At 43.8% G+C, this 17178-nt stretch overlaps 1 protein-coding gene across 1 annotated transcript; it reads right to left on the bottom strand.

The window, feature by feature from the left end:
• Positions 1-3269: 3269 nt before the first annotated feature.
• On the bottom strand, positions 3270-15895 carry ND-15 (NADH dehydrogenase (ubiquinone) 15 kDa subunit). The gene is made up of 3 exons (XM_045750295.2): positions 15750-15895; positions 12080-12285; positions 3270-3519 (listed from the first exon to the last, which is right to left on the bottom strand). Exons 2-3 carry the CDS (start codon positions 12281-12283, stop codon positions 3409-3411), a joined length of 315 nt encoding a protein of 104 aa, XP_045606251.1. The 5' UTR covers positions 12284-12285; positions 15750-15895; the 3' UTR covers positions 3270-3408.
• Positions 15896-17178: the final 1283 nt, after the last annotated feature.

Genomic DNA, 17178 nt, shown 5'->3' with positions numbered 1-17178 from the left:
TGAACTGAGTACCTCGCATTAAAAGTACCCCCACATCAAATATACTGTACTCGCCTATTTGTGCTTGCGAGGGTTGAGCTCCGAGTCTTTGGTTCCGCCTCTCAACCGTCAATCAACAGGTGTACAGATTCCTGAGCCTACTGGGCTCTATCGTATCTACACTTGAAACTGTGTATGGAGTCAGCCTCCACCACATCACTTCCTAATGCATTCCATTTGTCAACCACTGACACTAAAAAAGTTCCTTCTAATATCTGTGTGGCTCATTTGGGCACTCGGTTTCCACCTGTGTCCCCTAGTGTGTGCGCTCCTTGTGTTAAATAGCCTGTCTTGGTCTACCCTATCTACCCTGGTCTACCCTTGAGAATCTTGAATGTGAATCATGTCCCCCCCAACTCTTCTGTCTTCCAGCGACGTGAGGTTTAATTCCCGTAGTCTCTCCTCGTAGCCCATACTTCTCAGCTCGGGTATTAGTCTGGTGGCAAACCTTTGAACCTTTTCCAATTTAGTCTTATCCTTGACTAGATATGAACTCCATGCTAGGGCTGCATACTCCAGGATTGGCCTAACATATGTGGTATACAAAGTTCTGAATGATTCCTTACACAAGTTTCTAAATGCCGTTCTTATGTTGGCCAGCCTGGAGCCTGGCATATGCTGCTGATGTTATCCTCTTGATATGGGCTGCAGGGGACAGGTCTGGCGTGATATAAAGTCTTTTTCTCTCTGACTCTTGAATTTCATCTCCTAGATGATACCTTGTATATGGCCTCCTGCTCCCTACACCTATCTTTATTACATTACAGTTGCTTGGGTTAGACCCTAACAACCATTTGTTCGACCATTCCTGCAGCTTGTTTAGGTCTTCTTGAAGCCTCAAGCATTCCTCCTGTCTTAATCCTTCTCATAATTTTGGCATTGTCAGGAAACATTGTGAGAAATGAGTCTATACCCTCCTAGAGATCATTTACATACATCAGAAACAGGATAGGACCGAGTAGAGCCCTGTGGGACTCCACTGGTGACTTTACGCCAATCTGAGGTCTCACCCTTCACCGTAACTGCTTCCTATTGCTCAGGTACTCCCTTATCCACTGGAGCACCTTACCAGCTACTCCTGCCTGTCTCCAGCTTATGTACCAGCCTCTTATGCGGTACTGTGTCAAAGGCTTTACGACAATCCAAGAAAATGCAGTCCACTCAGCCTTCTCTTTCTTGCTCAATCTTTGTCACCTGGTCGTAGAATTCTATTAAGCCTGTTAGGCAAGATTTACCCTCCCTGAACCCATGTTGGCAATTTGTCACGAAGTCCCTTCTCTACAGATGTGTTACTAGGTTTTTTCTCTCGATCTTCTCCATCACCTTGCATGGTACACAAGTAAAGGACACTGGCCTGTAGTTCAGTGCCTCTTGCCTGTCACCCTTTTTGTATATTGGGACCACATTTGCCATCTTCCATATTTCTGGTAGGTCTCCCATGGAGAGTGGCAAGCAAAGTGCCTCTGCACACTCTTTCAGTACTCGTGGTGAGATCCCGTCTGGACCAACAGCCTTTCTAACATCCAGATTCAGCAGGTGTCTCTTGACCTCATCTCTCGTAATTTCGAACCCTTCCAAGGCCGCCTGGTATACTTCCCCCTCTCCTAGCGCAGTGACCTCGCCTTGTTCTATTATGAAGACCTCCTGGAACCTCTTGTCAAGTTCTTCACACACCTCTGTCATTCTCTGTAAACCTGTCCTCGCCTATTCTAAGTTTCATTACCTGTTCCTTCACCGTTGTTTTCCTCCTGATGTGACTGTAGCTTTGGTTCAGTCTTGGCTTTGTTTGCTATATCATTTTCATAATTTTTCTCTGCTTCTCTTCTCACTCTTAACATACTCATTCCTGGTTCTCTGGCATCTCTCTCTCTCTGCTTTCTGGTGTTCTGTTATTCCTGTAGTTCATCCATGCCCTTTTGTTCAGTTCCTTTGCTTCCATACATGCCCTATTATACCATGGATTCTTTTGCTTCTTGGATTTTTTCTTTTGGGCCGGGATAAACCTGTTTACTGTCTCCTGACACTTTTGGGTAACATAGTCCATCATATCTTGTACAGACTTAGCTCTGAGGTCTGTGTCCCAAGGTATTTCTCTTAGGAAACTTCTCATCTCATAATTCCCCTTTCGCTATGCCAGCCTTTTGTTTCCTAGTTCTTTTTTGGGGGAGATAATTCCTAACTTTACCAGGTCCTCAAAGATCAATACACTGTGATCACTCATTCCCAAGGGTGCTTCCATCTTAACTTCCCTTATATCCCACTCATTTAGGGTAAATATCAGATCGAGCATGACTGGTTCATCATCTCATCTCATTCTTGTTGGTTCCTTTATGTGCTGGCTTAGAAAGTTTCTTGTTGCCACGTCCAGCAGCTTAGCTCTCCATGTGTCTTGTCCTCCATGTGGGTCTCTGTTCTCCCAATCTATCTTCCTGTGGGTGAAGTCTTCCATGATTGGTAATCCAGATCCATTCCTGCTAGCAACAGAAGCTGCTCTCTCTATTATGTTGATGGTGGCCATGTTGTTCCTATCATATTCCTGTCTGGGCCTTCTGTCATTTGGTGGTGGATTATACGACTACAACTATAATTTGTTGTCCTATAATTTTTTGTCCTCCAGTTGTTATGGTACCTGTTATGTAGTCACTGAAACCTTCACAGCCCTGAATAACCATCTCAAAATCCCAGCCTTTTCTTACCAGCAGAGCTACACCACCACCACCTCTTCCTTCTCTCTCTTTCCTCACAACATAATAGTCCTCACGCCTCACTGTACCTCACATCAGAAGTACCTCGCATCAAAACAACCACCCATCAAAAATACCTTACCTTGCATTAGTTTCGAGGATCAAGAGGGTCTCCTAGTTGTCCAACGGTGTGATCTAGTCAACTACACTGCTGGACACAGCTGCTTGCAGTGTGACATATGAACATCATAGTTGATCAGGTATGCTTTGGAGGTGTTCATCAAATTTTCTTTTGAACACCGTGGGAGATTGGCCAGTGACAAACCATAGACAACTTTAGTCCTGCTTCTCCCCCAGGTGCTGGCCAAAGGAACATACCAACAAAACCTGCCAGGCTTAAATCCCTTAATTAAGCCCCACTACTATGACACGGTAGCTGCCAAGGGAGTAACATGTTGAAAAATAGATAATTATTATTTATTTTTCTGTATAAAGTACTTAAGAAAAATTAATTAAGAGGTATGGATACAAATTATACAAGATCAATATACAGTATGTTGAATTTTATTTACAAGTCCAAAAGTCACACCATTATAATCCATTTAAATCTTTGATCAAAGGTATGAGAGCTGTAAAGTTCTACCAAAAAAAAAAAAAATATGGGTGAAAGGAAAAATTTTGAAGACTAATAAGCATCAATCCTAGGAGTAGGTGTTTGATAGTGGTCTTCACTGGAACGCTCTCCTGCAAGCCACTGACGATGACGCTCTATACGCATGGCCTGCGTACGAGCCAGCTGCAAAATATACATGCGTGCCAGTTCTGCATCTTAAAACAATTATTAATTGAATTGAGGAAAAAGCTGATAATGGTATAGAGAAATAAAAGCCTTACCCTCAATTTGGTTTTCCTCTACACATTTTTATTGTAGTTTTTATCATTTTCAATCAATATTAATATTTAATACTGTGTATGGAATTTATATTTCCTAAAATAAAAGTAAACTTCAGCATGACCTTTTAATACTTTTAATATATTAAAATAATTTGAACAATAAATTTATCTATCCATCTACATATACTTACTTCCCACTCCCACAGTAACAACTTCCAACAACATATTTCACCTTTCTACTTCAATCTTACATCTCCCATTTCCCTCTTCCCTTTCACCTTGTTTCTGTATCGAGTTCCTATTCAGGGATAAGTTCTGTACTTAAATCAAAGAGGACAAGCAAATTCCACTAATTTCTGGCCAAATGAAAACTTTCCAATAGCCTCTCGACAGAAAAATGAAGCCACACACACCAAAAAAAGCCAATTCCTATGGAGAAAAGATGCATTTGTGGATGCTGAATGTCACACACACAGAATGAAGACCCTGTCCATCTCCCTTCTGCAAGAGATCAAATGGCAGCATGAACAGTCAATGAGCACGTTCAAGAAACACGAAACTAAATAACATTGAAAGCTAAACCCCAAGAGAAAGATTTGCATTGTAATGCCAACCAGTACGCCCCACACACCATGGAAAAATAATGTAATGAAATGTCTCTTTCTGATGAGCCACTGTAGCTTCCCAAGCTACATCCTGAAGGCAACCAACACTGAGAATATAACATTACTATGACCCACGAATACCTACTGGGAATCGGGTCCAGAATCTCCCTCACAGACAGGTGAACGAGACACCTGGGGATCAACGATCGCTACAAAAATTATACTTCAGTGAGAAAATCACTGAAGTAGAACAGGGTGATTTAGCATCACCTACCAGCATCTCGGTAATTGCCAGACGTGAGCCATAACCGCGCCACATGCTGAAATGTTATTCAACCTGTGACAATACTGTATCCTCTAAGAATTCTGTAGTGATAAAACTAATCACAAACAGTTTTTATGAATAGCCCATATGCACTTTTGTGTAGACCAAACCACACACTAGAAAGTGAAGGGACGACGACGTTTCGGTTCGCTCTGAATCATTCGTTCTGAAGTCGATTGTGAGAATGGCTGCGAGTGTTACTAGCTGCGGAGGGTAGCTTCATGCCTATAGTCACACGAGACCCTTGCTAGTCAATTAACCTGGTCCATGCCAGATGCACACCATACCCGAGCCACAGCTTGCTAAAATCGACTTGAGAATGGTCCAGGACGGACCGAAACGTTGTCATCCCTTCACTTTCTAGTGTGTGGTCTGGTCAACATATTTCAGCCACGTTATTGTGACTCCTCGTCTGCACTCTTGTGTAGGTATGATGTTCTCCACTATTTTGATCTCTTCAAATACACAAGGAAACCACAATATTAATAGTGTAGTATCAATGAGAAAATCGCTGGATCAGAGTAGGGATTGAACCAGCATCTTGGTGAATGCCCGACATGTGCCATACCATAGTAGTGTCCTGGGTTGGACAGCTTTTTAGCAAGCTGTGGCTCGGGTATGGTGTGCATCTGGCATTCACCAAGACATTCACTGGTTCAATCTCCTCTGCTACAGCAATTTTCTCATTTGCCTTACAGCTGTCCGTTTTAATTTGCTCTACCTTTCTGGGAGTTGGTTCATTGTTGATGGTGATCCATAGATCCACTGCTCTCTTTTCCCTCTTGAGGGGACCAGGTTAAGCTGGTCTTTAGTAGACTTGTTATTGACTAACAAGGATCTGGTGTGACTATCGGCATGAAGCTACCCTCCGCAGCTAGTAAGCTGGGAGCCACCAAGTGGCCCCTATAGAAATACAGTGGCGCCTCGATTAACGAATTTAATCCATTCCGGCACCGAGCTCGTCATGTGGAAAACATGTCTTGCGAGACAACAACACTATCGTTGGAGGTGTCTGAGAACCAGCGGGAATGCTCTTTAATCGAGTGAAAGCTCGTCAGTCGAGACAAATTTTCTGCGAGTGGCTTCTTCGTTACTCGAAATGCACGTAACTGGAGTTGCTCGTCACTCGAGGTTCCACTATATATATATGTTATACTCCAAACATTACAATCAGACCTTACGGAATATTTTGTAAATATATTATTACCATTTGGTTATTTTTCTGAAACTTTTATATCACCATATTTTTTTTATTTGCCTCATATTGGGGTGACTTGTGGCCTCCTTAGATGTAGTGTGAGGTGTTAATTAACACTTTCTCATTCCAATGACATTAAAATGCATCACAAATGTTCATATTTATTTGTTTGGGATGGGCTATGTGGTGTCAAAATGTTTTGCAAAATAATACTCGAGAGAATAGATGGAAAAAATTATAATCGATTATGTGCAACAATGATAAACATGTTTTGCGAGTAACAATAGGCTGATGCATTTTAGCGTCATTGGAACAAGAAAGTGGTAATTAAAAAGCTCCCTGAAGCTATCATACACTGATCAGTATCATACTATGAGGTGCCATCAGTCGCAAAGTTTTATTGGCCTACTGGGGACCACGAGCCAGAACCTGGCCTCCTCAGAAGAGGCGTAGGGAGTGATAGCCTATGAAAACTTTACATTTAAAGATTGATCATACTTGCCACCACCAGGAAAGGCCGCAGAAAGATTGGCGAACCAAAAACTACCACATAGTTTAAAAAGAGTCCACAGCCTCTAAACTTGCAAGTGAACTCCCCCCAACAAAAACAAAATCCAAATTTTTAGGAAACTAGTGCCAGCTAGTACGCCCCACCACCACCCTTGTTTAGGGGGAGGAGGGAGGCATACCGGATCAGCCGGCTCACAACAATCTGACCATGGGGTGATAGCTCACAAAATGAGGTCAATGGGAATAACTGGAAAAGTAGGACGCTGGATACTCAATTTCCTGTCGAACAGAACACAAAGAGTAACAGTCAATCAGATAAAATCGAGTCCAAGCGATGTTAAAAGCTCTGTACCTCAAGGTACAGTCCTTGCACCGCTACTGTTCCTTATTCTCATATCTGATATAGACAAAAATACACGCCACAGCTTCGTGTCGTCCTTTGCAGATGACACAAAAATCAGCATGAAAATTACCTCTGCTGAAGACATTGGAAAACTACAAGCAGATGTCAACAAAGTTTTCGATTGGGCAGCAGAAAATAACATGATGTTTAACAGTGATAAATTTCAGGTACTCAGGTACGGCAAAAATGAGGATCTGAAACATAATACAGGGTACAAAACACAATCGAATCTTCCCATAGTAGAAAAACAGCATGTCAAGGATTTGGGAATAATGATGTCCGACGATCTAACGTTTAGGGAGCATAACCAAGCAAATATCGTGTCAGCCAGAAAAATGATCGAATGGATTACGAGAACTTTCAAATCCAGGGATCCCATCACAATGGTTGTACTCTTCAAGTCACTTGTGTTGTCCCATCTCAAGTACTGCTCAGTACTCACTTCCCCCTTCAGAGCAGGAGAGATTGCTGAAATAGAGGGAATACAGAGAACATATACGGCACGCATAGACGAGATAAAACACCTAAATTATTGAGATCGTCTCAAAGCTCTCCAAATGTACTCTCTAGAAAGGAGATGAGAGAGATACCAAATAATATACACATGGAAAATACTGGAGGGTCAGGTCCCAAATCTACACAGTAAAATAACAACGTACTGGAGTGAACGATATGGAAGAAAATGCAAGATTGAACCAGTGAAGAGCAGAGGTGCCATAGGCACAATCAGAGAACACTGTATAAACATCAAAGGTCCGCAGTTGTTCAACGTCCTCCCAGCGACTATAAGAAATATTGCCGGAACAACCGTGGACATTTCAAGAGAAAACTGGACGGTTTTCTAAGAGAAGTTCCGGATCAGCCGGGCTGTGGTGGGTACGTGGCCCTGCGGGCCGCTCCAAGCAATAGCCTGGTGGACCAAACTCTCACAAGTCGAGCCTGGCCTCGGGCCGGGCTTGGGGAGTAGAAGAACTCCCAGAACCCCATCAACCAGGTATCAACCAGGTAATCTCAGTTTGAAGATGATAAACGCACCAATGCCCTGGGAAAGGGAAGTTGTCACGGAGCCTCCGGGGCTCACCCAGAAATTGCAGTTTCATTAGTCAATGCTGGTTTTCTGGGGAAAGCCCCATCGGCTCCCTGAAGCTAACTACCTATAGTGAAGGATGGGGGAGAGAGGGAAAAAAAAAAAAAAAAAAAAAAAAAAGCACCAACCAGGGAGGAGGCAGCACCACAAGTATCCATATGAGGAAGGAACAATACACAAAATACCATGCCGCCAAGATCCTGCCCGACTACCAACAAACCTAATGACGATGTGGATAAACCAAGAAAAACAAGGGTGTGCAGAATACCCCCATATGATGTGCAGAACACCCCCATATGATGTGCAGAATACCCCTGTTGAAAACCAGAGGTGCAATAGGTATTCATAGAACTCTATCTACATCAGAGGCCCGAGACTGTTCAACACGCTTCCACTACACATAAGGGACATAACCAGCCAACCCCTCACAGTGTTCAAGAGAGAACTTGATAACCACCTCCAATGGATACCTGATTAACCAGGCTGTGACTCATACATCAGGCTGCGAGCAGCTGCGTCCAACAGCCTGGTTAACCAGTCTAGCAACAAAGAGGCCTCGCCGAGAACGACTGGGCTGCAGGAACTCTAAGCTTCGAAACCATCTCAAAGTAACCTCAAGGTAAGGTAAGCCCCCCACCCCCACATCCCGAATACTGACCTTAGACGGAAGCACAAACACAGCTGGCAAGACGAAGAATGATGTACAGGATGGGCACGAAGATAGACCACAGGCTGGAAAGACTGAACGACACTGTGGATGACCCCGAGAAGCATTAGCCCTGGAACAAAACCAGAGAACCCACAACGAGGCCACCAAGACAGATACAGTGGCACAAAGGCAGCAGCGAACAGCCTCCCCCTGTCAAGGTGCATGATGCACCCCTGGCTGAAGGAACCAAACAACCATGACCAAAGAATCCCTCGGGAAGACTGCCGACCCACATGTTGCCAGCAAAACCACCAGATGCCCACCAGGAACTAGAACAAAAAACACAGGTGAAAAACAGACCACCTGAACCAACAGACCAAACTGAACCAAACAGGGGCCACCTGAATATGAGCAAAAGAGAAACAAAAGAACTTGGCCATAGAACAGGTAGGTTCAGGAGGTGCATGAGCAGGCTGGAGGTGAAACGGCACGAGTGTATTATATTTCACATATTTCTCATTTGCATGAGAAATATGTGAAATGGGGCTAAAGACATTGTAACCTTGAATGCAGGCAGGAGTGGCTCCGCCACATGAGGCGGCGAAAGCAGTCGGCAAAAGTCGCAGACCAAGAAACAGCCACAAAGGACAAAACCCACTGGAACCGAAGAACAATGACAAAGTAATAGAAAATGGCAAAAAACTGCCAAGGATCCATACTGTCACAAGGAGAACTGCAGGTGTGACACCTTTTAACAAGCCACCTGATCACCACAGAGAGGGTGATCCACACATGTCGACCCATCATATGCGAAGAGCAGAAGAGAAGGCCGAACCAGTGGCCAACCCTCGGAAAGAAGCGGAGCCTCAAAAAAATCCACGATGTTAGACACCAATGTTAGACGCAAGCAGCGCCTGAATCAAGTAGGGCTGGCACTAAAGAGCCGGAAGATTAAGACTCCAGCTGCACCAGCACCCGGAGCAACAGTCAGGCCTGGAGAGAGAGGTAGGAACCCCCCTTCTCAACCAGCCCAACTGAAGGCAAACACCACGAAGCCTTGCAGTCAGGAAACGCCGCCGCAAATGGCAAAATAAAATTAAAACGCCAATGCATAGAGTATGTCTGAATGCCCAAACGTCTGGCAAAGCCAGGGATCAGCAAAAACAGTCCAAACCGTAGAAAGAAGAAAAACTGGGAAGGCCAGGATGTAGGACTGGGACTGGACACAATATAAAATGGAGAAGCAAACCCTAAAACTCAACAGACAAGCCCGAAGTGACCTGCCTCAAAGAGACATGGACCAAAGCCCAAATGGAGCTGGAACACTATGAGCCTGGAGAAATACAAACTCATTGCAGCACCTGCCACACATCTGCAAATTCCTGCACTGAAAACTTAACAAGGGTGTCAACAACCACTGCCAGATAGGTAAGTGCAGGCCAGAAACCCCAACTGACTGCCAAGGCAACTGAGAAAGTCAAGCAAGGATGAAGCAAGAGCAAGGAACAAACCCTGAAAACTGAGAGAACAGGTGACAATAACTAGTACAATCCCCCTGGAGTCTGCACCCAGCGATCACGAGCGGAAAAGGGAAGGCCCCAAAAGAACCCGACCCTCCAAAGACAAACCCCACTTAACGGCAAAAATGAGAAAGGCAAGGAAAAGGCTCCTTACTGCTCAAGCAATCACTGAGCCATCCGGATCCCTCTCAACACCAGAAAGGTCAAGCTGCAGCCGGAGCAAGGCCACAGGAGGCGGAGAAGCAACGCCGACCGGAAACCCAATTGATGCCTAACCAGTTTTGACCACAGGACGGAATACAAACCTGGAATACACAGCGTTTGCTGCCTCAAACATCAACAGAGGAGAGGGTAAGTTGGAGTACATTGGGGGGGGGGGGGTGAAACAAGTCCCACATGACTCAGGATCGTAAGTGTCACTGACCCAACAGGCTGCACGGCGGAAGCAGAATGAACAAACTTTACCAAGTGGTACAGGCGACTAACAACCCTCAAATTCGCACAAGGCGAGAGCAGACCCTGAAGAGGTATCCATAGTACAACCGAGCTGGTACTGTAGGGGATTTTCAGGGCTGCAGGGTATGTGCCCTGCAGGAAGTCCGGACACTGGAAATGTTACACCGGTAGAACCCCCTGCTGATAACAGGCCACCTGAAGCTAACGGGAAGGTCAAAAGGGGAGGGGGGGGGGGGGAACCAACAAGGGGGATTCGGCCACACACACATATACCAGTTGATTGACAGTTGAGAGGCGGGAGCAAAGAGAAAGCACAACCCCCGCAAGCACAAATAGGTGAGTACACACATACACACGCACACTCTGTGGAGCCGGTGGCCAAGCGGACAGCACACTGGACACGTGATCATGTGGTCCTGGGTTCAATCCTGGGCGCCGGCGAGAAACGATGGGCAGAGTTTCTTTCACCTTATGCCTCTGTTACCTAGTAGTAAATAGGTACCTGGGAGTTAGTCAGCAGTCATGGGCTGTTTCCTGGAGTGTGTGTGTGTTGGTGTGGAGAAAAAATAGTAGCAGTAGTAGAAACAGTTGATTGACAGACGAAAGGTGGGCCGAAAGAGCAGAGCGCAACCCCCGCAAGCACAACAAGGTGAATACAACTAGGTGAATACACACATACATACCCTAGGCAAAAGGCAGAACTCCCCAAGTAGATAAAAGTGCAAAATGAAAATGCACACAAAAGACCCCTAGTCACCTCAAATCGAGCCACAGAGAACAGGCAATGAGGAAGAAACACCGGCATACCTATGTGCTCGTGGAAAAGCTGGTCATGCAATTCCCCCCCCCCCCCCCCCCCCCCCCAAGCCCAAAACACTCCCAACCCCAGGGAAGACTGACAGGCCACAGTAGAGCCTACAGTAAGGATGAGAACCACCCTCAAAGCGAGGAGGCCCCCTAGAGGGAGCGTATCCTGAATGCCCCAAAGAAGGTAGACCTGACTGTAAGGGTAGTACTCCAATAGTGCACAGGGAAGAGAATCCCGAGCTCATGCAGCTCCATTTATTCTAAACTCTTATGAACAGCCTCGGAGCAGGGTTGGCAAAACCAATAAAGCCAAAGCCATGGACGTAAACACGTGGCAACAAAATTGGGTTCCTTATAACCCAAACGGGCTACAAAGAGCTGAAAGTAGCGAACAGGTTGCAGTGAGCCGGCTGACCCAGTATGCCTCCCTTCTCCTCCCAAACGAGGGGGATGGTAAAGTGTACTAGCAGACACGATACTTTCATGAAAATTTGGGTGGTTTGCTTTCATTGTTGTTGGGGGGAGTTCCCAGATTGTTAGGAGAGTTCTTTTGGCAGTTTTGAGGCTGCCGTTTCATTTTTAATCCATGTAGTACTGTAGTTTGTGTTGGTTTGCTTACCTTTCTGGGTGCTTTCCTAGTGGTGGCAAGTATGATCCAACTTTAAATGTAAAATTTTCATAGGGCATAACTCCCTGTGCCTCTTCTAAGGGGGACCACGTTCTGGCTCGCATTTCCCAGTAGTCCAATAGAACTCGGCAACTGATGGCACCAGATAGTATAACACAGATTAGTGTATGATAGCTTGAAGGAGCTGATGAGGTTTCCCCCCCCAGAAAACATGTAATAAACAATGAATACAACTACAGTACATTGTACTGTATGTAAATACAGCAACACCTACCTGTTTCGTTTCAAAAGCACATTCCCTAAGATCATCAAGGTAGTCTATACACTGAATTCTTCCACGCTGCACTCCATAAGCTTCGAGACACTCCATAGCACGCATCTCAAAGTCTGCACACTTTGGGGAAGACTGATGAGTCAATAGGCGACCAGTCAAGTCTGTCAGCGGAGTACGAAAAGCTGGGGCGAAGTGAGTGGCCATGACTGGAAATGTGGTTAGTTTTATATATTACATTCATTCCCAACTGACAAAAGTTTATATAGTAAACTGCTTACTATATACAGTATTAATAAATTAGAAAGAACAATGATTGCCTAAGCAACTTTTGTAATAATTAATAACAATTAACACTTTCGCGCTATCTGGACGCGCCGGCGCGTTCGGTTTCGTCTAACGTAAACGCATAGTGGACATAAAGTTATGTCTACTTTTAAAATATTTGTATAAAATTCAATTTTTATCCGATTTACTTTGGGTTTGTTTCAAACTGCGCGCTATGAGGCTCTCTTTCTCACCACTAGGCTGCATGGTACAATAAGTTCATGAAAGGTGTGGATAACTTCGATCAAATGGTATTTTGTCCCAAACGGGTTGCAGGTGGGTGACTTTAGCCGTTTATACTGGTAATTCTTCCCCCATATCATGTATTATATGCATATGTCTGTTTAGGGAATTTTATTCCGATCAATATACAACCAAAAATAACTGTGTGCAACAAGTATAATCTTGACAAACATAACAAAAGTAAAAATATTTCGTGTGTGTTTGACGCTCACTGATATGTTCCAGCGTTGTTTTATATTTGTCGCTATTCTAACTTATGCTTTGTTGATATTTTTTACCTATGGGCACATAGAACATTCTATTGCGAACACATTGACATAAAAATGAATGACGTACATAGAAAATTAATGTCATGAGAGTGAAATAAGTATAAACTTTCAAAGCGCCGTGAGTCGTACCGTCACCGATACCGGGTAACAATTTCACCACTTCCCACACTCTTGCGGGCGGGCTGCATCATTATTCTACGCTTATATTCATATCACCGTGTTGGGAATTTCATTGCGAGTCCATTGATACCAAAATTAACGCTGTAGAACAAGTGTGGAGGTGATTACAATCCCAAGAGTAAAAACATTTTGTTGCTGATGGGCGCTCACGGCGAGTCATCTACGTAGTTATTTATTTGGTGCTGGTATCCCTATATGTTTCGTGACTTATTTTACTAGTGTTCTTCTAGAGAATTTTATTGCGAACACGTTGGTACCAAAATGAAATACGTAGCATGAGAACTAAGGTCAGAAGAGTAAAAAGAGTATACACATTTTTGTTTTTACGCTTAAGCGATAAAAACGCAGCGCGCACATTCGGTTGGCTGAGTGACCTTTGCGGAGAGCGCGAAAGTGTTAAGAATTTATTGTGCAACTCATCTATCCATGATAAAATATATGAAATAATACAAATTATTATACTTGCACTGTATCCATATTTTGCTTCTAGTAGATAAATGGCATGCATGTTGAATGTACAGGTTGTGACTAAAACCACAAACTACAGTATACTACTATTATCCTCTTAAAACAAGTATGTAGGTGTGTGTAGGGTTTTAGAGTTCAATTTCCTAGATGATATGATTGTGATACTAATGCAAAGTGGCAGACAAACATAAGTGTTCAAGCTGTGATAGAGCATCAATTTAGCATCAGTAGTGCTATAAGAGAGGGAGGTTAGCTTGAGATGATTTCAGGGCATAGCATTCCCGCAGCCCGGTTCGATAACAGAAATTAGTTTAAAGTTAGAAAATGAATTACAGTATGTACGAAAAGCCAGGTTAACTTGACTGAACTTATAATACAGTGGTACCTCGGAATGCGATTGTCCCTGTATGCGAGGTTTTCGGAAGGCGAGCAGTATTTACTCCAAAAATTTGTCTCAGAAGGCGAGGGTTACTTCGGGACGCGAGTTTGTTGATACGCGTACAGGCGGACCTAGCGCGTGGTGGTTCGGCGATCGTCGCCCCTCCGCCCCTCAGTTTACCATTGTCTCGCGCTCAGTGACTACCCCCACATCAATTCTTCTCGCGGATTTTCAGTGCTTTGTTGGATTTTTGGTGATTTGTCTATACAATTTGTTATTATATATCTCACCATGGGTCCCAAGAAAGCCAGTGGTAAGGATAAAGGCCAGAAAGCTCATGTGAGGATGACAATAGAGGAGAAACAAGAGATCATTCGGAAGCATGAGAACGGTACACGTGTTGTTGAACTTTGTAGGCATTACAACAAAGCCACATCAACAATATGCACTATACTTAAGAAGAAAAATAAGATTATGGGTGCTAAAGTGGCAAAAGGAGTAAGAACATTAACGGCACAAAGACCACAAATACTTGAAGTGGAAAAGTTGTTATTAATTTGGATACACGACAAGGAGTTGAGGGGTGATAGTGTTTCGGAGGCCATTATTTGTGAGAAAGCCAGGGTGTTGCACGAAGACCTTCTAAAGAATACCCCTGCAACGAGTGATGCAGATAAGAAAGAGTTTAAGGCAAGCAGGGGCTGGTTTGAAAAATTTAGAAAGAGAAGTGGTATCCATAGTGTTACAAGGCATGGGGTTATGTGATGTGATTATGGAAGGGGACTCCCCTTCCAAACAGTAACTCCTCTCCTCCTCCCCCCTCCTCACCATCTTCCATACGCCTACAGCACTCGACAGCAAGGTAAGTAATAACTGGAACACAGTTTTGTAGGTTTATTTAGATGAATTAGGTAAATTAGGTATAAAAATTTAGTTTGATGTGGGGTTTTTGGGGTAGTCAGGAACGGATTAATTCATTTCCCTTTATTTCTTATGGGGAAATTAACTTCGGAATGCGAGTTTTCGGAAGGCGAGGCGTCTCCAGGAACGGATTAAACTCTTATTCTGAGGTATGCCTGTAATTCTTTATTAGTACAGTATTTGTATTAGTAAAAGTACACACATATAAAATGAGTTACAAACATTCTTGTATTTCTTGTTGGGTTTCTAGATAAGAGCTAGTACAGTATATACTATGTCTAGAGCCACTAACTGGGGCACAGCGTCAATATTGGGATAACATTTTGGCATCCAGCTTTACTGAACTCCTGTATCAACCCTTAAACTTAGTTAAAAAAAAAGTTTCTGCCATAAAATTGTATGTAAAGTTGCATGTAAATTGTTGCAACGGTTTGATAGGCCTGACGGCTGAGTGGACAGCACTCGAGATTCATAGTACAGAGATTCCAGATTCGATCCCCGGTGGAGGTTGAAACAAATGGCCAGTTTCTTTCACCCTTATGCTCCTTTTCACCTAGAAGAAAATCGGTACATGGTAACTACCATGTACCTATTTTCTGCTAGGACAGCTGCTACGGGCTGCTTCCTGGGGGTGTGTAACAAAAAGGAGGCCTGGTCGAGGACCGGGCCGCGGGGACGCTAAGCCCCGAAATCCTGCCAAGATAACAGGCCGCCACTACGCAACAATCAGCTGTGATGTGCAGAGAATGTTAGTGTCTCCCAGACGCTGCCCCTCCCCCCCCCCCCTCACACAACACCTGTGCTACGGGTGCTCACACTCATACCTCACACTTCACACTCACCTCACCTGAGACACAATATGATAGCACAAGAGCGGGAAACTTACTGACAAAGAGAAGATCTCCCCGGCCGGTCCTGCTAGGAACCTCACAGCTGGTCTGAAGATGGCGGCCAGGGATCCCACGTCTAAACTGCTGACATTCGTCAGCTAAAGGTTAATAACCAGCGAATTTTGTAATAAAAAGGAGCCCAATATTTTATTTACTGACTGATACGAGTTTCAGAGTAATATATTTTATTGCATAGAGTACACTACATGATTTAATGGTTCTGTCAATATAATCAATGAATGTATATAATGTTCCATTATATACCATTATTTGTATATAATATGTATATATCAACGTTAGTTTAGTTCATTTATTTTGCACCCCATACCCATCTTGTGGGGGCGGTAGTGGAAAGGGTTACAGAGGCACATAATGGGCTCAGGGACTGAACCCCACAATTCATTTACCTGTGTTTACTAGTTGTGTTTTTGCAGGGGTTGAGCTCTGCTCTTTCGGCCCGCCTCTCAACTGTCAATCAACTGTTTACTAACTACTTTTTTTTTCCCCCACACCACACACACACACCCCAGGAAGCAGCCCGTGACAGCTGACTAACTCCCAGGTACCTATTTACTGCTAGGTAACAGGGGCACTTAGGGTGAAAGAAACTTTGCCTAAGTAAGTTACAATGTTGATGAGCTAGTTACAAAATTCAATATCCTTTTCAATAAAAATTATTGAATAAAATTCAATAAAAATTCGTATCCTGGCCGGGGAGGATTTACTGGGCGCAATTCCTTAACTGTAGCCTCTGTTTAACGCAACAGTAAAATGTGTACTTGGATGAAAAAAACGATTCTTCGCGGCAGGGGATCGTATTCCAGGGACCTGCCCGAAACGCTGGGGACTGGTCAAGTCGTATACTGCAATTTCGGATACCGGGTTAGAAACAACTTCGTTCACTGAGAAGTTTGTACATACAAACCATTCCGTTCGTATATGCGCTGGTTTGTGTTCGCTGTTGTTCTCGTCTGAATAAATACATGGCATTTGTTCATATAATTAGCGCTTCCATTATTAGAATTATTTATCCATTATTAGAATAACAAGGTGCAAACCATACCCCCTTACAGTTGAAATCTATTTATTTATATACAAGAAGGTACATTGGGTTGCGAGAGTACATAACATATATTAAGAGGTACATTGTAGCAAGATTTGAGATTAAAGGATTTAAGACTAACACGTTTAGAAACAAGGCGCCCCCGAAGGAGGCTATTATTTGTTATGCACCCCATACTCAACCAGTAAGTAGTGGAGCAAAACATAGATTACATGGTCATAAAGTCTTAATCAGACCAATTCAATTCATGGTACAAGAATTCAACCAACTACGAACCACTTAGTTTGATGAAAGGGAGCAGTAGAACAACAGAAGTGCACTTACATCGCATCAGGCTTGGATACCCATGTGCATGGGAAATA

This window comes from Procambarus clarkii, chromosome 49, assembly GCF_040958095.1.
Source record: "Procambarus clarkii isolate CNS0578487 chromosome 49, FALCON_Pclarkii_2.0, whole genome shotgun sequence".
Taxonomy (NCBI): Eukaryota; Metazoa; Arthropoda; class Malacostraca; order Decapoda; family Cambaridae; genus Procambarus; species Procambarus clarkii.
Note: the sequence above shows the minus strand (reverse complement) of the source record. Positions and strands in the feature narration are given on the sequence as shown.

What these genes read in the sequence shown, in the direction of transcription:
- ND-15 (XM_045750295.2), bottom strand. Translation starts at nt 12,283, where the DNA reads ATGGCCACTCACTTCGCCCCAGCTTTTCGTACTCCGCTGACAGACTTG. An exon ending in GTGCTTTTGAAACGAAACAG is followed by an intron (nt 3,520 to 12,079) that starts GTAGGTGTTGCT and finishes TATATTTTGCAG; the next exon opens with CTGGCTCGTACGCAGGCCAT.